This window comes from Temnothorax curvispinosus, unplaced genomic scaffold (assembly GCF_003070985.1).
Source record: "Temnothorax curvispinosus isolate PA1 unplaced genomic scaffold, ASM307098v1 QBEX01000345.1, whole genome shotgun sequence".
In the NCBI taxonomy this organism is placed as follows: Eukaryota; Metazoa; Arthropoda; class Insecta; order Hymenoptera; family Formicidae; genus Temnothorax; species Temnothorax curvispinosus.
Window position 1 is genome coordinate 25,298 of NW_020210125.1, and position 22,593 is coordinate 47,890.

A 22,593-nucleotide genomic window follows, 5' to 3' on the forward strand; every position below is an offset into this window, starting at 1 on the left:
AGCGGCACGCCTACCCCCACTATTACCCATCGCCATATTGGAACGGCGGCGCGCCGAGCGCGCGACGAGGATAGCCAGCCTACGGCCAATCAGAGCGCTGGTAGGTATGCATAGAAGGGGCAGTGGGCTCCCGCGCTCTGACCAATAACAGCGTGATTACGAGGAGGCAATGTGGGGAGGCAACACCCGCGCGACGCGGCGCGGCGCGGCGCGCTCGGAATACCTACTGCCACCTCCTCGCTTATTATGCTTCGCTGATACATCAGGAGTAAATTTCCAAGATTTCGCAGTGCGAAATCCTAGTTTCGCCTACTTTATCATCCGAATTAATTCTTCTATTAATTTTTATTATTTTCTAACGTCTTCGCTGATGCATAATTAAATTCTTGCTATTTTTTAATTATAGTTTATATTAAACTGTATCTGTAATGAGAAGAATAAGAAGTAACTAGTTTTCTCTTTCCATTTCATATTGCATTTTTTCACGCTGATAGTCAGGTATACCTACTATGACCCATCGAATTATTGCACCTTACCTGTACATACATTTAGCATATGTAGGGTTGATTAAAAACCAGATACGAGTTATAATAGAAATATTTAATAACTACAATTGCCCAGTAAGTAAAATGCCTGCAATACGACAACAGATTGGCAGCAGATTTTTTCACATATTGCAAAAGATCCGGGCATCATCTTTGACCGCATTAAACCTCCGCGTAAACGAGTAAATTATCGTAAGTTACTACAAAAGTAACGCTTGCGTAAACGTAGTGAATGTCATGCATTTATCTTGTGTCTCGTATCGCGCGAGCTAAGTGAGAGCGACAAGGAGGGAGTGATATTCTCCGTTCTCCCTCTCGCTCGGCGTGCCGAGCGCTGCCGACACACCGATAGACCAAACGCAGCCGGCCCTGTATGCCTGTTGCGTAGTGGAGAGGGAAATTCGCTGGCTGGCATGACGCGTGCGCGTGACTGCCGTGTGACTAGCAGCAGTCTGCAACGACAATAAACACCGGTTGAGTTGACAGCTTTACGGACGACCATAATCGAAAGACGATTTCGTTGCGGTCCCGTGACTGAAACTTTCCGAATATCCCCGCGACGACGTCGAAGGATACTGGGGGATACCTCGATCAACGCCGCGATGGCGAGGCAGCTGCGAGACACGCCGGATCCTTCCCCGCGCGCGAGACAGTCGCGTCTCGAGAGCCCGTTGGTGATTCCCGCCAATTCTACACCAGGTGCGTTTCGCCCTTCAAACCTCGTCGCGCCGTGCCCTTTCATCTTGATTTTGCACGACGGTCTCCCGTTTCCTCCGTGTGTGACGTGTTTTTGTCGCATATTCAACTCGCGCGAATGTGATCCTCCGAAAATCCACCTAACCTCGAACATTGGGTTCCCGCGAACCACAACCATCGACTTTCTTGGAATATATCTTTTTCTCTTTTGTTTTTTTTTTTAATCTAGAACCAACTTATTAGACACGTTAACATGCATGCTCCTATCTCGCTTGTTTGACTTGTAATTTACATTTGTATATATTCAGCTCGACATGTGTTGTTTTGACAATTTGTGAAATATATTTCAGCAACGTATCGTAACATGGATGTGAGCACGCTGCAGAATTGGCTGAACAGGCTGCCCGATGACTGGAGTTCGCCCCAGAGTCCCGATGAGCTTGTCATTCAGAAGAGAGGTCGACGCAGGTCTATAGTATGGTCCCCTGATCTCGATACCTACAAGCGTCGCAGCCTGCTCAGGTATGTGTTCCATTCGCTAATTCATACGTGCGTTTATAAAAGAAACCGTATACCTTTAAGGAAGATTGACAATCTTTTTCTGGTCGGCAGTTTGAGTTCCAGAGACCGCACGCCAGTTAAAAGCCCATCAACGTCAAAAGCAGTGTCGAGGGATGCTGCTAGGAAGAGGCTCTCCCTTAACGATACTCGCCAATCCAATTTTACCACGCTGGAGAATAAGAAAACATCGTTGCCCTCTCGAGTGTCATTGAACACTACAAATGTGCCGAGAGAGCGGTCCAACGATAATTTGGTGAAGAGTTTGCGTGGTCTCAGTCACGAGCAACTCGTGAAATTGATTATGGAGTTGGTGTACGCGCAGGACAACGGTGCGTTGCGCGAGAACGAGAAGCTTCGTGATGTCCTTTCCAAAAAGATGCCAGTTGCAGATATTCAGCCGTTGTTGGAAAAATTAGTTGTCCTGCGACAAAATATTTATACCAGTCTCATGTTTGTCCCCAATTTGACGGACGATTCCACGTACGGTCGAACTTGCATACATCTGGATACGTTTCAGGTTTGTATAGTATTAAAATGTCTCAAATTCATAGACGTATTTGTATCAGATTTTTTTCTCATTTTTTCTCTTTAGTTATAAGAATAATTAATTGTTAGATTGTTGTTGTGCTTTATTTCTCTTCTTATTTCCAAGTTATTAATGATAGCTTTTTTATCCTTCTAATTTGTGATTTGTTTCTTTAGAAAACTTTGATCGATCAAGGAAGAATACTACAAGAATCTCAGCACTGGATTTCACTGATGCGCTACGCATTAGAAGCATGGAGAATCACCAGAGAATTACCAGAGTGGGAGAATCAGGGTTCTTATAATTCTACACGACAATGCTTTAAGAGTCTGTCGCAGTTTTGTACCGAAGCTTTAAGAAGAGGAAATTTTGAAGCGTCGGCTCTGGAAATTTACATTGAAAGGTACGTGAAATACAGAGCTCTCGACTTTTCTCTTGTTCTCTATTCTTTCTTACAACAAAATTGCAGACAAGACGAAGGAGCCTTATAACAGACTTACGTAGAATTTAGAAAATTGGTAATTTGTAAGCATTAACTATTAATTGATTATTTTCAGTCTCAAAACTATAGCTGCAGAATGCGAAGATTTTCAAATCTGTCTACAGATAGCAAAGGAAGGAAAGCACGAGACTTAAGCCTCCTTTCTACAAAATACCGTGTGCATGACAGTTTTATTTAAATATTTTCTACGTAGGTGCGTGATAATCAAACTTATTGACATGTATTCGTATGCAGGGTGATAACATAAGATATAATTAACCAGTGATAGAAATAACCAGTGAATTAACAATGAAGTTGTTGCGGATGATTTTTAAAAAATTTAAAACAAAAGTATTCTTTTTTGTTTATAAATAACACTAAATATCTTGAATTATCCTGTATATGCATATATTGACGTAACATATGTATGTTTTATATTTATATATTTATCCAGTCAACGACTGCGCTTACGTATACAGACGCGTGGATAATATATATGAAATTTTATTAATATATATTGTTTACTTTTTGACGCTGGCTGATACAAAACATGTCTTGATATATTCACTTTAAAACATTTCTACTTTAAACTACCGATAATTTATATTAACTCATGAATAAAAGAGATTTTTTAACTTTTCGATAATTGTTACAGTTTTAAAGTACAGAAAACAAGTACAAATTGCATTTTCTAGTGGGAAAGTATTTTATTGAGGGTATATAATAAAGAAGGAAGCGGGTAAAGATTGCTATTCAAGAATTAGTCGATGCTCAATAGAAATCTTTAAGGAAATAATTTTGTTAATTGATAAGATTTGTTGGAATGTAAATAAGAATAACTTGAAATTACATTTTGTCGGGATAACATTTGCATAAATGATATCATAATTTTGTTGTAGAATTGTTCGTATATGCATTTTAGCATGTATTTTAGCTTTTTTATATAAATTATTTCTTTCACATAAAACAAATTCACTGAAACAAAGATGTATAATCTGGTTGTATATACTATATAGAATCAAAGACATGTTTCTATGTTAAGTAACCGAGCACTATTTTACATTGTATTGTACAGCAGTCTTTCTCTATTTATTATAACTTAATATATTTAAGGTATCCGAAAGCATTGTATCGCCGAATATTTTTATATATTGCGAGAGTATTTTTTTACACGACGAATGTAGTTGTAATTAGCGTTACTATGTATTTATAGCGTAATTCTAACGCATTTATCATAATCCGCCTGATAGGGAATGGACTAACGCGAAAATTGTATTTTTTTTATTAAAAACAATTTATTCGTCATAATATATCGTATTTTCTTATATAATATATCCATTATTACTTTTGAAAGGCACATATGTCGCTTGACAAGCAGTCAGAAATCCTCTAAGCGGCTCGCATTCGCGTATATGATACACCTGTACATATCTATTACAAGGGCACAATAGCGATGGTGCTTAGAAAATTCCTGATAGCGGTCTATTCAATCGAGTGACGATCATTACGATCGACGTCTTGTACATGCCCATCTAAGTATTATATGACATTTCAGGCATTATCGAAACAGTACGGTTGGGCGTAATCGAGACGTGTCCTCGATATTTCTTTAGTACCCTATTTACGTTTTTCAATATGATTGCACATCGTCGTTTGAAACGCTATCTCGTATCGTTCATCGTGCATATCGGCAAGATTACGTTACGCGTCGTTTAGGAACAGCTTTAAAAAAAAAAAAGGTCGAAGATCGAAAGCGAAATCCGCGACAATATATAAATCAAAATATCCTGCGCAAATAAACATAATCTGACCTCATCTAAACTTGAACATTTAGGTGAAGCAAATTAAAGCGATAAAACTCGTAAAACCAATGCTCGTGCGTAAAATCACAGAATGATTCAAAATCAGTAAAAAAAAAATGGACATACAGCATTTGTGAAATTTCGAAACAATCGTTCTTAAGAAAAGTATCGCGCGCGATTACTTTTTTCCAACAACTTATCAAATTCGGACATTCGATATCTTAAAAACTAAGTCTTAAATTGAAATTTTGTACAGGTACAAAAACGAAAGTAAAATACACTTTACATTAAACAACGAGTAATATTCCATAATTTTTTTGCGTATCTAAAACTTAACTTACTACGGGGCAGGAAACCCTTGTTAACAAAAATTATCTCGAAATTTCACAAGGATTAAAGCTAAGCGCGCACTTTTGCCAATCCCAGAAAACAATCAAATAAAATTAATTTTTCAAAATAAATCACACAATATCCGAATAATGCACGTTAAAAACATGTCGCTATGAAAACAATTTGATGGTTTACGAGTGAATAAGAGACATGAGACATCTCTCAATTCTTAACTAAACTTTCAAACAGAAAGTTGAGTTGAGAATGTGTAATGCAGCTACAAATTGTGACGAATGCCATAAAATCCGATAAGACATCCGGCCAATTGTGCAATCCGTTATTAAAACGTTTGTCATATGTAAAACGTGAGAAGAGAAAGAGTCATTAAAGAAATGCATTGCCATGTTTTATGTATCGTCAATAATTACGGGTGACGTGTGTCTGCATAATCCGTTTCAGCTCGCGAATTTACGGCAAATCGTAGCCGTCCGCCGATTTAAAATCCACGATGACGCAATCTCATTTTATAAACTATAAGAAAAACTGACATACGCTGTAATTAAAAGATTACTACACTGTTAAAAAATTGGGTAGATTCCCGCTTCGTGATATCCGTATTCGCTCGGATGGCAATACTATTAAATAACGCTACTAATGTGCCTATGTATCGTGTTATAACAATTAACGAGATAAAGCTGCAAATCGAATACTGTGGTAATCATCGGATATTCTGCGAGCATTTTTAATCAACCGCTTTCGCTGGCTGCACTCTGGGATATAACTAAAACATAAAATGCAACATTGAGAATGCCTCGCATTGTTAAAATTAGTAAAAATATTTAAAGTGCAAAACACTATACAGCATTTTGTATTATAATAAACTTTCTAATATATTTTGTATATTTTATACCCGAAAATTATCTTTGTACTTATAAAAGTATTATGTTTTACTAATTAAATTTAAAGATGGAATTTATTTTTCCTTCATAAAATTTTGCACTTGAAACTTATTTTTTATATCTAAAATATATTTTTGCATTTAGCAATTTATTTTTTAATATTCATGTAAAGTACTTTTCAAAAATTTTTTATATAAATTTATTACAAAATACATTTTTACAATATTTCGCTAAACTCGGAAAAATATTGACTTTATTTAATCAATTATGCTTACCCCCAATAAATTTCGAGGTACATAGCCTTCTTTATGTCCGAGTTTGCTCCACCACCATTCTCGTTCATTATCATCCCCCTTCCGAAGTACGACTACGGAGTCGCCGTTCTTCAGCGAGAGTTCGTCAGCGTGTTGCGCCTCATAATCGAAAACCGCGTATACTTGACCGTTATTCATTATCCCCAATTTTTCTTGGACACCTGTGTGTCAGAAAGAACAGATTTTTTTCACAAATGCATCCTTTGTTATTATGACCAAGCTTAAGTTTCGCTTCGATGATACTGACTGTACAAGTACTCCGAACATCCGTCGAATCCTTCCTCGTCCTCTTCGCACTTTTCCGCGGCGGTCTCATGATCCGAAAGGGTGGTCGCGAAAATGCAGGCACCGTGTTCGACCAAGAATCTCACCATGGACAGATTGTTGCAACTGGCGGCGCAGTGTAACGGCGTCCTTCATAACAGATATTAAATTTAGATGCTTATATAGTAGGTTTGAGTTATTTCGAGAATAAACTAATAATTGGTTTAGAATGATACATGTCGCAATACAAGGATTTTAAATTTCCAAATTCTAATCTCTTTTCTAATTTTAATAATGAATTCTTTCCGTATCAAGCTTTAAATAAAAAATTCGATCAAGTAAAGTTCAAAATCAAGTGAAGAATACGATTCTTTTATCAATCTTCGTTCAGCAAATTCTCTTTTATACAGAAAACAATCTATGCGTTAATTTACCATCCGTCGCTGTCCTGGGCATTGACATCGCAGCCGAATTCTACGAGAAATTTGACGATCTCAAGGTGACCGGCGCATATAGCATTGTGTAAGGCGGTAATGCCTTCGTCGTTGGCGGAGCTCGGATTGGCGACCTCTTTCGCGGTTTTCTTTACGAGCTCGAGTTCTCCCTCGAGACTAGCGTCGAGTAGCAGCGCCAGTGGGTCAAACGACACCCGCCTGGACAGATTGACCTTGCCACCTCCGCCCCCCGTACTCGACGACTTGAGATTTCCCTTCTTCCTCCTCATTACCTCTGATATCTTGCCTCCGTCTACCTCCGTTTCGCCCCCGATTCCCCCGGTCAATTCCGAGTCAGTCTTCATCTTCGTCGGCTTGTCTTCTATATTGATGACATTCAGAGCGTCAATGATGTCCGCTTCCTCCAGCCTCTCGCCGTCGCCGATATCGTCGCTGATAATGTTTTTGCAATTGTCCGTAGTGTCGATGACTTGCTGTTGATGTTGCTGCTGTTGTTGTTCAGTCTGCATGAGATCCGCCGGGATTTCTGTCTCCGGAAACAGGAAGGCCGGGGGCATCTCAATTCGCCGATTTATCGACACGTGAACATTGGATTTGGCGTATCTCAGCTTCGGTTGCTCCGATATCGGTACTTTCTTCAGCGTCAACGGCCGAGCCTTGATAATCTGATGATTGGCCAGCTGGGTCTCCGTGGGAGATTCAGGCGGTTCCGATGTAGGAATCGGCGGAATATCCTCGTCCTTATCCGACCTACGAGATTTACAAAATCGAATTTAGAAATTAGAAAATTAATAATTACATTGTATCACTGTGTTATCATTACATGGGCGAACTGAGAGCGATAATCATAACTAATTAAATACTTATTTCTAGTTTAGATTAAATATATAATTGTTAAAGAATTAATTTAAATATTGTGTATTTAGTATTGTCATAAAAAATCCGACAAAAGAAGATAAAATACAAAATTGTACGCGATAATTGTCGAGAAAAATCGCCCTGGCTGAAAACTTACAATTCTCTACCCACTGCGACGAAAGGGAAACCGAATATAATTTGCAACGCCGAAATCCTATCCAATATTTTATGAATCTTAAATAATCGTGTCGAATCGTCGCTCGGCTGCATACAAATCACAAAGGGCACAAATAAAAACTGCAATTAAATTACACGATTGTGTCTGATCCGGCTGTCGCTCGTCGCGTCAACATCAACCGTTCAACGGACAGGTGTTACTAACAGCCGTGTAATTGAACATCGATTCGCGACTAATCGTGCACGAAATCGTCGCCTGGCAAACGTAAGCACGTTAATCGTGTGTATCACTGGCGTGTACTGATCGGAGAACTCGCGTACACTAAGAGGAGCGCGGGCTCTCACGTCGTCTCCGCGGCACACGGAGCCGCGGTTCTATTTCGGTGTCTATTATTCGAGACAGGCTTCGATTCACTGGCCAAATCGATCGCGAACTAATTAACATTTATAATTAACCCGGTAATCGTTTTGTCATTCCGTAGTCCGAGTCCGCGCGAATTGCCCGATGAATTGTTTGATGATTTCGTAACTCCACGAAGGGTGAAAGAGAGTGTGAAATGCTTAAACGGATCTAAATTACAATTACAAACAGCGAACCTTTGCATCACATTAAATGATCATACAGATTTTAAAATATTGAAAATATTCGAATAAAATATTTGGAAATAAATCACATTGTATAAGCATTTTTTAATGATATATCATATATTTTAATATAAATATATTAAAATTCTTTTTAATATATTTAAAATTGCTTAATTTGTGTATAAGGTTTTTAGATCAAATGATTGATTTAAATTCGGAAAATTAAAAAAAAAATTTTTTACCCAAAAACTCCTTTACAGTGAAAACATTTCACTGACAACATCAATGACTAATAAAGAAAAAGTTATTGCAAACAAACACGCAAGATCATAATTCTTAAAGTTTACTATATGATTTCATATCTAATTCTTTCTACACATCAAGACTTTTATTTAAAAATCGTATACGAACCTTGAATTAAGATTTGCATTAGTCATCTTGCACTCGTTGATCCCTTCGGACGACGGCACGTCAATTTTCTCATGATGAGTCAATCTTGGTGGCGGATTCGGTTTGCTCGGTTTCGGCGGCAATGCGGGTTTTGTCTTGTCTTCTATTCGCGGCTCATTGAAATTCTTTCTCTCGCTGTCGCTGCTCTTCGACACCGGCCTGTCGAATTCGAACGGCCTGTCCGGTGTTTTCGCGGGGGTTTCGAACTTGGCGGCCACATGATCGCCCGCATGTTTCGTCGCGGGATTTGGTTCATATTTGGCCGACACCATCTCGAATTTGCTCTGGCCGCTGCTCTCGTACTTGTTCGACTCAGACTTATACTCCGGTTTATACTGACTGGCAGCACTCGAAGGATCGTGCTTGAATGTTGGATTGTGATCGTACTTGTTCGACAATCTTCCTTCGTGCTGTTGCTCGTGTTTGGTATACTGTTGCGAATTCTGACAACCAGGCTCGTATTTAACATTGTGCAGGTGCTGATCATGTTTCGCCTGACCTCCGATTGGATCGTGCTTGCTGCTTTGTTGTTGAATTTCGTACTTGCCCGTATTTTGATCATACCTAATCTGTTGCTGTTCATGTTTATTGCTGGGCAGTAATGTATGTTCAAACTTATCCTGACTCTTACTTGGTTCGAATTTGGCTTTCTGATTGTTCAATATTTGATCCTGGCTTTGCGCGAGATCATTAGAACTCAACACCTGCGACGATTGGTTATACTTCTGAGATGAATTGCCGAAGGTCGTCGCGGTGGTGGCAGTGCCATGAAGACCGACGAGATTCGACGAACTCTGAATCTGATAGACGGCCGCCGGAGAAGATGCATGAACGCTCGTCATCTGATTTGGATATTGCTGCTGTTGTTGCTGCTGCTGTTGGACGGGGTAACCATGCCTGTAATTCGCTTCCTGATTCCCAACGTTGGATTGCAACTGCGTACTTGCCGCCGCTAATTGTTGATTATTGCCGATGTAGTTTTGCGCCGCGTTGTTATGTCCGCGACCCAGCAGGCTCAATGTCTGCGGCATAACCGGATGGATCTTGGTTGAGGAGGTCTGATAGATCTGCGACTTGACTGAAAAACTTGGCGCCACGCTCGACACCGGTTTCTGATGACCACCTACGGTCTGCTGCAGATTTCGATGCTGATTCTGCGTCGTTTGCACGATCGACGGAACGGTAACACCGATGAGATTCGACGTTGTCGATGTGCCGCCAATGCCGGTCACGTTGTGTTGCTTCTGTTGGAGATTGCCATTCTGATGCTGTTGTTGCTGCTGCTGCGTCTGCGATTGCTGTTGGTGCTGATGGCTTTGGTGAAGACGAAGATTGTCCGGGCTGAAGCTGTGCGCAGTGTTACAGATGAGATTGTTGCTGTTGTTATTGTTGTTGTTATTGTTATTGTAGTTGCAACTCGATTGAATCGTGGTAGGTTGAGTGCCGAGATTTTGATTGTGCTGCTGTTGCTGTTGATTGCTTCCTAGTAATTGAGATTGCCCTAAATATTTCATACGCCAATTAAATTCATGTTTAAAATCACGTTTATTTTATTGATAAAATAACAATTTTATGGTATTTGTCATTAATTTGTAAACATTTACTGCAAAATTATCTTTTCAATAAAAAAGGCCTAGTATCTCAAATAATTTTAAAAGTTATAAATAATTATATGAATACGCGTAATGTTATAAATTTATAATTGCGAATAAGAGCACTCACCCTGAATGTGCGATTGCGACTGGCTGTGAACGATTTGGTGCCCGTATTGCTGAAAGGTCGGCCGCTGTCCCAACTGAGAGGCGCTCGCCGAGTGTTGTATTTTATTTTTGTTCACGTCGTCTTCTATAGCCTTGAAGTTCATCGTGAACTTGGTGTTGTATGGCAGTGTCTGGTACTTGGGGTCGTTTTTGTTCAGATTGAAATCGTTGTCGTTCGGTATGTGCGAATACGGCTCGATCGCGGCGATGTTGCCGGCCGGTCTCAGCTTACCGCCGTTGTTGAAACCGTCGAGCTTCGTGTCCGGGAATCCTGTGTTGTTAACGCCGCCGCCGCCGTTAGGACCCACCTGATGCGTCAATCGTTGATTCAACGCTCTCTTGCGCTGGAGACGACTCTGGAGTTGAGCTATTCGCGCGTCTATCGACGCCATCTCAGCCTGCCGTTGCGCCAAGGCCTGCCGTTGTTGGGACACCACTTGGTTTTGCTGTTCGTTCATTTTATTGCGATACTGCGTACAAATTGGAGAAATACAGATTCGTATTTTTCTTCGTTGTGATTTTTTCTTATATCTTATAGTACACACTCGAAATGTGTGCATTGAAAATGCACGCATTTTGCGGTGATTGATTCATCTTCAATCATCAATGTGTACACTAAAAAAAAATTTTCTGCATTTTAGTAAATACTAGTTTGCATATAACTGTGACTCCATTTACTAAAATGAATTAAGAAAATTTTCCTTTTTATTAGTGTATTCACTGAGAAAAAATATACTAATTAATAAAAAGGAAATTTTTTTCCTCTTAGTAAATAGAGCTACAATTATATGCAAACTAATATTTACTAAAATGCAGAACATTTTTTTCTCGTTATACTTACAGATACATGCCAGTATCAAGTTACTATATTATAATTAAAAATTACAAAAAACAATGTGCTTCTCCGCATTCAAAAAATGAAATAATTATCTCTGTATGCTCTCTCTCTTTCTTAGTTTATTACACTATTTTTTGTAAAAAAAATTGTTCCTATCACATAAAAAAAAGGTAAAATATTATACATGAAAATTTAATGCGTCAATAAATTAAATATTTTGTGTGAAGTCTGAATCTTCAATAAATATAAACCACAAAGATAATATAACATCTTTATAGAAATCGACAGTTCCTTAACAAAACTTTCCAAATATATTATTATCATTCCAAATATTAACGTTCTGTACTTATATCATCAACGAAATTTCCGAGAAGTTAGAGTAAACTCTCTTCAAATTAAATAATTAAACGACAAATAACATTCTATTATTTATGCTCTGAAATTTAAGTGGCAAAAAGGATATTTCAAAATAAATTAGGAAAATTATCAGTACATATCTCATCATCTGACAAAAATCAAGAAAAAAAATCGGATTTAAATATAATTCAGAATATCGCCGCTTTCCACATTCTAGAAAGTCGTCCTGTAAATCTATTTTAACTGGCCGGTATTTATAGTCCATTAACGTAGGTTGAAAATGGGACAGACACGGTGATATTCCCATGCGAGCGCTTTCGAAACAAGGCCGATTCTCTCGAGACCGTAATCGATGGCGCGAGCTTACCATAAGCTCCCTCCTGAGTTTCTCCAGTTCAGCGCTGGCCGGGGTGACCAAATGTCCATTGCCGGTAGCACCTGTGAGGCCGCCCCCGATGCTGCCGGCGCTTCCACCACCGGCGGGGGCATTCTGACGACCTCGGAGTTCCTCCAGCTGCCGCGTCAGCTCCTCGACCTTCGCCACGGCCAACGAGAGTTCCTTCTCCTTCTCGTTGAACAGGGCCCTAATGCAGTCCAGATCGGAGGCTACGGACGAGAGAACGGAATAATGAGAAGAGGAATAACGAGAATAATTAAACAAGAACAATGATAATAACAAGGATAATAAGAATAAGAAATAACAAGTAATAAGAAAGCGAGAAAGAATTTTGTGAAAGCTGTAATGACGAAAGATCCTTATCAATTTTTATGTGTGAGATCTGAGAATAATATAGTGAATTATTCATTACGTTTGGATTGTCAGTTTGACGTGTAAATACTCTCGTCTCTCTTTTCTATATTTTATTTATTTCATAATCGATCTTCATTAAATATATTTATTGACATGTAAAATTTTTAAAATCTAGGTGATATTGCCGCGAGCTACGTCGTTATGAGATACGTCGGATATTGATGCAGGAAAATGAGCGAGAATACCCTTTTACATGGCCTTTGACATTCGATATAATAAATTGGCGCCTCCGGGGTACACACCCTGCGCCCAACACACCAACCGGACGTTACGAAAGCATGCGCCAGGGGATGACGTCGTATTAACGGGCGCATTAATCATCGCCCGGGTGACTTATCCGTGAGCGATACACTTTCGTGGATTCCATCGGCTGGTATCTCATCTTAAGCGCCGAGGAGCGCAACGGCGCGGGCGTCTCGTACTTCGTATCAGATTAGAAAGTTATTATACGTGCGCGATGGACCACTAAACCAACCACATATTGCTACACGGAACTCCGTATTGGCCGTACAGAGCGATCTGCTGTGACCTGGAATTCCATTATCGAATTCTGGATTGGTACCCGGTCTCGACTCCCTAGTCCCTGAGTACTATCTATCTGCCCAGGAACGACATCCTTTATGGTCTTTCATTACTTCTTGGTAATCCCCGTTGTCGAAATTGTCAATGCGATTCTAATTTGTGCGCGAAACCGATTAATGGATATTTCCAATGCATCCGGCTCAGTAAATCATGTCTTGCAATATGATGGGAATATTAATTCAAATATATCATATATATCGTAATTAATTCTTTGAAAATATAATTATCCAAAAAATTATTCATTGCTATACTTCATAAATAATTGATAGAGTGAGATATTTGATAAAACAACTAATTAATAAGAAGGAATATTTAAAAGAAAAAATTCAACTCTTCTTAAATTCTTCTCTTTAAATTCGTTTACTTCTTTAGAATTATTTTGCTATTCAGAAGCAGTGAGTAGCACAATCCTTTCCTTTCACATTGTTTCTGCTAACTGTTCCGCAAAATGGAGAATCAATGAAATTACAAAGTTTACTTTTACTAATTCTCTGACGTTGCTGAGATTTCAAATTGCAAAGAACAGACCGGCTTTTGCATACCGAATAGATGCTTTGGCTTTCCTTTTGTGTTATTTGTCGACTACATAGTCCGTTAAGCCATCGGTATGCCGATCGGCATTTTTGCCAATTGGCATAGATCGATCGACACGTGTTCACTTATATGTCAATGAGTTTGGCCGATCGAATGGATGATTAAAGCAATGAAAAGAGAGAGAGAGAGAAAGAGAGAGATGTGGTGTTATAAGAAAAAAAACTCTTAGTACGTTTAGTAATAAGCTTGTTAAATCTCATACGATACAAGAGTAGTTTCTCAATTCGTATTAAATTTGACTTGCAGCAATATTATTATACAGATGTAGCAAGAGTTTACATTATTTATGTTAAAAAGAGAAAATGCAGAGAAATCGCATCGATTGCATAGAGATGCGATTGCGCAAAAAGTTCCAGTGTGGGCGACTCTGGTGCAGGGCGATTTTGTGAATATTTCGCGCGAGTGTATAAAAGAATCGAAAGTTGATTTCTTCCGCGTAATTTAACCTTTATCGTAGTTGAATTTAATTTGAAATCAATTTCGCCAACATCAATTAACTTCAACAGTAGTTCAATTGTCTCTTTATCTCCTTTTGCAGGATCCGAAAAGAGCTATATAGTAAAACAATTGCACTATATAGTCAAGCTTAATGGATATTGGCGATATTGACGCTAAATTAAACGACGAAACGCGCCTTAAAAGTCTCATCAATTAGGGTTGATTGAGGTTTATTGTCTTCTCTACTTCTATTTTTAGAAGAAGACGAAAGAATCGGTTAATCACGTCTTTGATCTGCTCAAATGTATTCGAACGTTATACTTTTGTAACACAAAAGGCAATGATATAAATACAAATCTCCACGAAAAGTAATTAAATAGTTTAGTTTGCCTTTTTATCACTGGAAGCAAAATGAGCTAAACAATAAAAGAGAATCAGACATTTAATTGTTACAGTTTTCTGCCCAACGAAAACAAAACGTTCAACTTTTCTAACGCCCTAAAGAAGAAGCGGTTAAACCAATGTTAGCTTTATAACACGCATTCCGGGAACGAGGAAGAAGCCGGAGAAACGCGATAGAGCTCTCGCATGAAAGCCAATCGTTCCTAGTCTCGCCAACGAAATCAAATGCCTCTCATTATGCATGCCGCCCGCCCCTTCGCGCCACTTGGGATACATACACATAAAGCCCGCGAGGCGAATATATTCGTAAAAGTATCGAAGAAACGCAAAATTCGAACGCTCAACTTGCCGAGAGACGTTCCACGAACTCGTTTTCTCGCGAACGTCACGTTCCGTCGTCAGTCTATTCAAAGGCAATTTCCCAGCCACCAAACGCTCCTTGAGATTCTTTCTTATTCCGGAAACGAGCCTCGCCCACGTTCGACACTCGTCCCAATCCCTTTCCTTACCACAGAATGTCTCGCAATCTTAATTTTAATAACAGATCCTGTGACTAATCAAATTCTTCTCATTGTCAGTCAAAAGTCTCGAGGAAGGTCAGCCAAAAGTTATCGCATTTTTTTTTACACACGCGTGATACATCCTTCATTTTCAAATGTCACTGCATTTAGTTTCCTGTTCTCATTTCAGTTTCCTATTCTCATTAAAGTTTCATTAGGTACATAAATGTAATTAAATGAACACCGCATACTCTGTCTTCATTCTTTATCTCTTGTTTGTGATATAAATGTTTTTTTTTTTCGCAAATAAATATTTTATATTTTATAACAGAAATAAAAGAAGCGATTTTTAAATACTCGACATATTGACTGTCGAAAAAATATTTGTAATTTTGTGGCTCCAAAAAGATATAGACACTTCTGTTATTTTTTTTAAATATAGCCAATTAAAATCCATCAAACAAACGTGCTTATTTCTTGCAAACGGTGCACGTACGAATACACAGGAATACGAATAGGTACGAATACCGAAGCGTACGCAATATATATCGGCGACACGAGCATTGCGACTGATAATAAAGCAATTATAAAGAATAAAGAGCGATAAAAGAAGCGAAGCGAGTAACTGCCTGACGTTTAAAACGTTTCAACGTCTTGTTATAATAATGAAATAGTAGTGCATGCGAAACTCTGTGAAAAATCAATTTTCAAGCTCGATGTAATTTACAACTCGTTTCACAATGCGTGTTTAAAGGAACCTTTTTCTTTGTATAAGCTATGCTCCATACAATCGCCTGTCAAAGTATCGACCTTTCGCGGCTGAAGAGCAGTCTATATGCGCGTTTTCCATCGATCGACGGTCCTGCGCGTGCAATCGAAGCGCGTCCGCGTTTTGCACGCGCGAACATGTGTATATATATATATACATATATAGGATAAAGCGACGCAACGCGCTAAACAATAGATTCATCCACGTCGCCACGTTGCGTCGCTTAAATGCACGGCAAATGACATGTCGCGTTGTGTCGTCGCTTTGGAATTTCGCCCGACATTCACTCCGCGATAATATTTAATTTCTTCACGTCAACCCTCCCGCACACACGGGCGAATTATATGAAAATGTTATTTCGCGCGTCAAGAGAGGAGAGTACCCCTCGAGAACCCCCGTGGTACACACGAGACATCAGATCGTCTCGATATAGAAAAAAGCGCGTAAAATCGAGATTTTAATTCACGCCGTTAAATCTTCCATTCAATTTTACAATTTTACGGCCGAGTTGGCTTCGGGAGATCGTCGTTAAAAAAAAATTTAATAACTTCGTTTCAGGCGGGAAGATTAGATGGAAAAAGGTCGCTTCATTTTTCGCGTCTTTAAGATTCTATATAATCAATTTCAGAATGACGGCGGAGTTTATGGTACTCGCGAGGTGTGTGGTGCGAAAACTGAATCGAATTTACCGACATCGGTGCGCACACATAATGCAACGTCGAACGATGAGAAAATGCGTTATGAAAATGCATATGGACGGGCACGCCGCGCCGTATACGAAACTGTTCCAGAGCAACCGGTATTCCAATAGCTGTCAGGCAGTTTAACCTACGATTTAAAACGTCCAATATATGAGCTTTTCTTTATTCAAAGTGCCAAGGTTATATTCAGATATTCTTTATTATTTTCACAACTGCTCGACTCGGCGTTATAAATTTTTCAGTCTTAATTCCTCTGCCGTTGGGAATTTCAATTCGCAAAAAAAAAAAAAGAAAAAAAAACTGTAACTGTTAAATGTCCGGTTTCTCTATCCACTTTACGTATCTCTATTTTTAACAAGCAAAATGCACATACATCAAGACATACATTTCCGCGGAGTATATAGCCGCACTTATTCGCTTTTCATTTACTACTTTTTGTTATGTTTTTATACTTTACTAAAAATATAATACCCTAGTGTATACCCCGTTGAATCGGGAAAGCGATTAACGTAAGAATTCTCGTGTTGTATACGGTTTACACCGAACAGATAGTGATGTCATAATAGCATTTTTTCCTATAATAAAGGGACAGTGATGCAATGCTCCTTTCATCGATATATTTAATAAAACAAAACGAATCGACACTGCTACGTGATTACTTGCGTGTGTACCGAGTATTGTTTGATATATAAAAAAAAAATCCGGCACTTTCCATAGCGCGTCCGGGATTGGGTCATGAAAATTATGACAAGCCTACATACGCGCGTGTTCCGCTGGGTGTGGTCACACGTGTTGCGTGTCAATATCATGCAACGTACGTGCGCATACAAAGGGTAAATGGGAGCGTCGCGTTTGTTTCGAACGGTGCGCGAATTCCGCGGCGGCGAGGAGAGAGAGAAAAAAAATAGCTGTTCGGACGAAGTCGGATCTAGCGTTTTGCACGAACGAAACTCACTCGAACGGATACCGAGTCGGATCGAACAAATCGCAGGCGCAATTAAATGCAACAAGATTACCCGATTCGACTGTTCGCGATCGCGATTGTTATTATTGCGATATATAATCGATCGCCGCGCGTCAACGTGTAATTTGTTCAGCGAAATTGATATTTGTTCAAGCAAGGGCAATTGGCGAGAAATCTGCCCGTTCAAGCAGCGCTCCGCTTTTTTTCTCCTCCGTTGGGAAATCGAATCGGTTAATTTTTTTTCTATATATGTTGATATTTACTTTCTTGTAGATAAATAGTTGTGTATAGCGCGCTTTCTCGATCCATTCAATTTCGGATGACAAATAGAACAATGGGAGGCCGCATCGATTTTACGCGATTCTATAGGCGAATCACGTTAAGAGAATTAAGAAGTACCTTCCGCTTTCCCGTGCAATTTCCTTTCGACGTTTCGAATATTTCGGCGCTTGTCCGAGAATGATTTACCGGCCGGTGCGACCGCGGATGAGTTCCGCGCGATTGCATTCTATAAAAGCGTAGCGCGGAAACGAAACGCGCGGTCGGCCCCCGGTCGAATCTTTTCAATTTATTTTCCAGGGATGATTCTCGGCCGTGAATAGCGGGCATACGGACTGTTTTCGAACCATCGGTTTGTATTTGGATTTCATTTATAAACCGGCCAAGTACCCCTGATGGCTGGAAATATGCTCGATGTCGCCGGCCGTGCCGCACCGAAGATTAATCGCGCTTCTCAATGTGAAGACAGGATAAATCTCCCTTATCACGTTTACCGAAACGAGATGAATTCCCGTCGGCGAGGGATATCGCCGATCTACGAAAATGGATTGGTCGGGACTCAGAGACGACGGAAGTTAGCGTTTTTATCTTCGCGCGTCCGTTAACTGCAATTTAACATTTCGTTGAAGTATTTCGCATTTTTTAGGAGAAATGATTTTCGTTTTACACGTTTTACGAACCGTGATCTCGCAGCGAATTAAGGAATGTCCAATCCAAATAATTTAACTTTTATTCAAAATTTTTCTCCACATGAGAGAATATATACCGTATATACCGAAATTTTATAATGTAATCTCTCAAAATAAAAAATAATTAATTTTAATTTATTTCAATTTATATATTCTTTAGCATTATACGACAATTTCCACGGAAATCCGTCAAAAACACACATTGTAATTAAAAGACGTTCTAATATTCCAAATTTTCTTGCACATCTTTTAGATATTTTTTCAGGTTTTCTTGTATATCGAAATTAATATTTTGTTACATGTAAATATTATGAATTTCGTATGAATTTTGGATAAAGTTCGCAACAACTCGCGGGCGATGAAAAATCCCCGAATGCGGTTAAACCTCCGTGCATCGCATAGTAAATTAGTTCGCTGCGTACGAGTCTGCCGGGAAATCCGGCAGAGGTGTACGTTAGCGAGAAACTTCCTGCCGGAAGATTTCTTGCCAAATCATTTGAAGTTGTAACAAATTGCAACAAGTTTAGCTATTGAAACTTTCAAGACCCTGCGAAAGACAATATAAGACGGTCGAACGTCGTGATTAGAAATTGAAGGGAACGAAGGGCGAAGATATTGTCGCGACATAAGAGTGCAATAAATCTTACGATTATTACAAGAAGTTTTACGGATTTTTGCGAGAAATTCAAAATATGCATCATTGATCCAGGAAAAGCATGACTAACAAGTCAAAAATAATATATAGAAAAATAATATACTCTCATAATTTTTACACTTTCAAAGTTTTTGGTAAAATTAAAAAAAACCTTTTTTTCGCGATTCTCTTTCTAATTGCAAATTAAATTGAATCCTTTTAAATTAAAAATTCAATTAAAAATGCTGATTGTTGGTTATTGTTACGTGTTTTTAAACGAAAACGATGTGTGATAAAATACAGAATAAAATTGCATTTCTAAGTTAATATAACGAACGAACTAAATATAAATGGCAAAAATACAAAAGCTAAAATTATTATTATTATTCATACGGTTAAATATTGCAAAGAGTACGTGCAAAACATCAAATTACATTGTCACATTCGTCAAATTAAATAAAAAAATACCTATCTCTGGATCCTTCAGTCACAGAAATTACATCAATTGTATAGCTATTTAAATGTCAAACGTCGGAATATTTGAGGGCAGTTATTTTTATAGAGAACTGCTTTTGACGGAGCATTTTCTCCATTGTCCGCCGAGCACACCCACGGCGCGGCGCAAGCGTTTATTAAAGGACGAAACGCGACAGAGATCTCGGGATCATTACAATTTTTTTTCAGTCGCAGGTACAACCGTCGACGCACAACCGACGTTTCTCTGCCATGTCGATTCGTTAGAGAATATCCGTAACGAAGCGTGCGCAGTGTGTTTCGCCCCTTCGTTCGGAGTTATTATCGCGGCAGCGTGTCGCATTGCAAACCGCAGCTATCGTTTTCCATTACGCCGTATAGACGTAACGATCTGAACAATGCTCAATTAACAAGGCATGCACACGCGAGCCGTGCCACGCGCGTAGCTTTTACGAATCGAATCAGAGTGTAGCGCGTGATGACACCGATACATCAATCCACTCTACAAAGGCGGACAGGTGCGCGTACAAATTCGAAAGGTTTGAAAGATGAACGTTTGAAAAATTTCGATTTGAAAAACGCATGTGTATAGAGAGGGACGAATTTTTTATTCCATTAAAATTTGTATCTGTCGCGTTAATCCGCGCGCGTCCACTTCTCCCGTAATATCGGAAAAAATTGATGACTATCTAGAAACATGGTTTTCCATTTTATCTTTTTGTGTACAAAGAGGAACAAGATTTAATTTCCAATCAGTGAGCTCTTCGTCTTTTCCCTCATAATTTTCATCGTTAACTGCTAATTAAATAAATGTCTTAGTACAAATTATCGTTGAAAAGCGACGGACAAAATTATCGTACACGCTACCTTTCGAATAAACGCGATAACTATCGATCTCATGGTTTTTATGTCGTTCGACGATTCGAAAAATGTTCTCTACTTCATGAAACAATATATTACAAGTAAAGAACGCTTAAATAAATTGACGTAAATTGCTTAGTTCAGAGAACGAGGAAATTTCTATTCTTATCTGGAACATCGTGCAGCTCGGATATCGAGGGGTTGGGAAATGCGAGAGAGATGTTAATGGACTTACTCAATGTCGCATTGTTGACACGCGACTGGTCCGTCTGCGATCTGAGTAATCGCAGTCGATTCAGCTTGCTCTGTTGCTGGTCCAGCTTGTGCCTCAATCTGGCGAGTCTGTCCTGCTGTGCTGGCTCCTGGAACAGTAAACAGTGCGTGAACGCATTCACTATAGACAATGCAAATACAGTTAATATACAGTGAATGGCGGTGGATTAGGACGGGAAGGAAATAAAACCTCAGTAACACGATCGCGAACATATTCGTATTTGCAATTTTATTCATTATAAAAGCCTGAATTCTCTAACAGCGTATCGATCGATTTTCTGCAGCCTAATTCTTACATTCGCGACGATACTTCAGGGGATGAATCTGCAGGTCAAAACAAGCAAAAAAAAAACGCTTTCTCATAGTTCCTTATTCGCGAGTTTAATTCGCCATTATCAACTTTGATGGAATCGCGAAACGAGATTACGCGATCCCGGGGAATGGGTTCGCCGGGGACCCATTCCCTCCTCGAGATCGCTCCTCGAGATCAAGGCTGCTCAGTCGTGAAGGTCATTGTAACGGTAACTCCACAAGCATACTATCGATCTCTCCCTCGCTGTGATCGTCGAGGGAGAGGAGAACATAAGAACAAGCGCTCGAATTGTCGCGGGGGTTGACGCATTAAACGCGTGGGAATTCTAGAACGAGTTACCGAACTTCGCAACTCGTGTTATTCTTCGATTCGGAGTTGATATTCTTTCAATGGCAACTCTCATCGATTGTATGATGAAAATCATGAAATATGGCGTTCCAAGTGGTACTTTATCGTAGTTGGTGAAAATGATAAGAGAGACTGAGACTCACCTGTGCGCCTCGAAGCACGGCTAAGCGGGCCTCTTTCTGCTCCAGGAGGCGCCTTTGCTGAGCGATTTCCCGCTGTTGCCTGGCCGCCATGCTTTCAAGCTCGCTGAGCACCAGCACAGCACCACCCCCGCCCACTGCTAACTGAAACAGCGAGATTAAATGCACGTAAGCATACGAATGTGTGTGCTAAAGTAAAACGACGGCGACGAGAAACGCGCGAGCAAGTACGAACGGGCGGGCGCGACAGGAGGCGCCGAATCGCCGATTAATTACATCTCGAATATCGGCTTTCGATCAACGGTCTTTGTTGTTTCTTGGCCTTCCGCGAATGGCTTCCGTAGAACGCATACAGGTAAAAGAATTACGTCTCGTTGTTTACTCAGATGTGTCCGGGAATATTTTAAAAAAATGTTTATCTTGAGCTTGAAATTCAAGACTGTCTTTTTTCTTGTATCAATATTCTACTATTCATCAACAGAATAAAGATTTAAAAAAAATATATAAATTCATATATTAAAATGTCCTCTTTTTAGTAGAATATTTAGAATAAAAAAACTTGAGCTTTTTATCTTGAAAGTTTTTAGAGATCCTTTGTAAGAATAAATCTTACACCTACACATTTCCACAAGAAAGAGAGAGAAATTCGAAGAACTTAAACCGGAAAATCCAAGGATCAAGGGAGAATGGCGAGAATACTATCTATCCTTTACCGAAATTCTGACTTAATTACTGCGAGTAATTAATTACTACAAGCGTCAAAGCAAACGTAAGATAATATCTTCGTTTACTACATGCGACGGATAGAAACTATTAAGTCTCACTCGTACCATCAAAACTAAGAATCTTTCCGACAAACGAGTCAGTTTGTCCACGTTGATTAAGGATCATTCATTTACGCGCTCTCTAAATCCTCTCTGCAA

General features: G+C 39.3%; 2 protein-coding genes across 5 annotated transcripts in view; one reads left to right on the top strand and one right to left on the bottom strand.

Moving 5' to 3' along the window:
- Positions 1–998: 998 nt before the first annotated feature.
- LOC112453723 lies at positions 999–3,176 on the top strand. The gene is made up of 5 exons (XM_025014631.1): positions 999–1,244; positions 1,592–1,763; positions 1,854–2,319; positions 2,505–2,731; positions 2,886–3,176. Exons 1-5 carry the CDS (start codon positions 1,148–1,150, stop codon positions 2,962–2,964), a joined length of 1,041 nt encoding a protein of 346 aa, XP_024870399.1. The 5' UTR covers positions 999–1,147; the 3' UTR covers positions 2,965–3,176.
- A 72-nt stretch (positions 3,177–3,248) lies between these two features.
- Positions 3,249–22,593, bottom strand: part of LOC112453700 (apoptosis-stimulating of p53 protein 2) — a 60,238-nt gene continuing 40,893 nt past the window's right edge. For 3 of the 4 annotated variants that reach the window (XM_025014621.1, XM_025014625.1, XM_025014605.1), the window contains 9 exons: positions 21,674–21,814; positions 20,832–20,958; positions 12,266–12,504; positions 10,666–11,173; positions 8,905–10,444; positions 6,853–7,623; positions 6,402–6,568; positions 6,116–6,315; positions 3,249–5,722 (listed from right to left, as the gene is read on the bottom strand). In XM_025014621.1, the coding sequence (XP_024870389.1) occupies positions 5,684–5,722; positions 6,116–6,315; positions 6,402–6,568; positions 6,853–7,623; positions 8,905–10,444; positions 10,666–11,173; positions 12,266–12,504; positions 20,832–20,958; positions 21,674–21,814 (3,732 nt within the window). In that variant the 3' untranslated portion in view covers positions 3,249–5,683. The remainder of the gene's footprint in view (positions 5,723–6,115; positions 6,316–6,401; positions 6,569–6,852; positions 7,624–8,904; positions 10,445–10,665; positions 11,174–12,265; positions 12,505–20,831; positions 20,959–21,673; positions 21,815–22,593) is intronic. The other variant, XM_025014615.1, reaches the window with a different exon arrangement.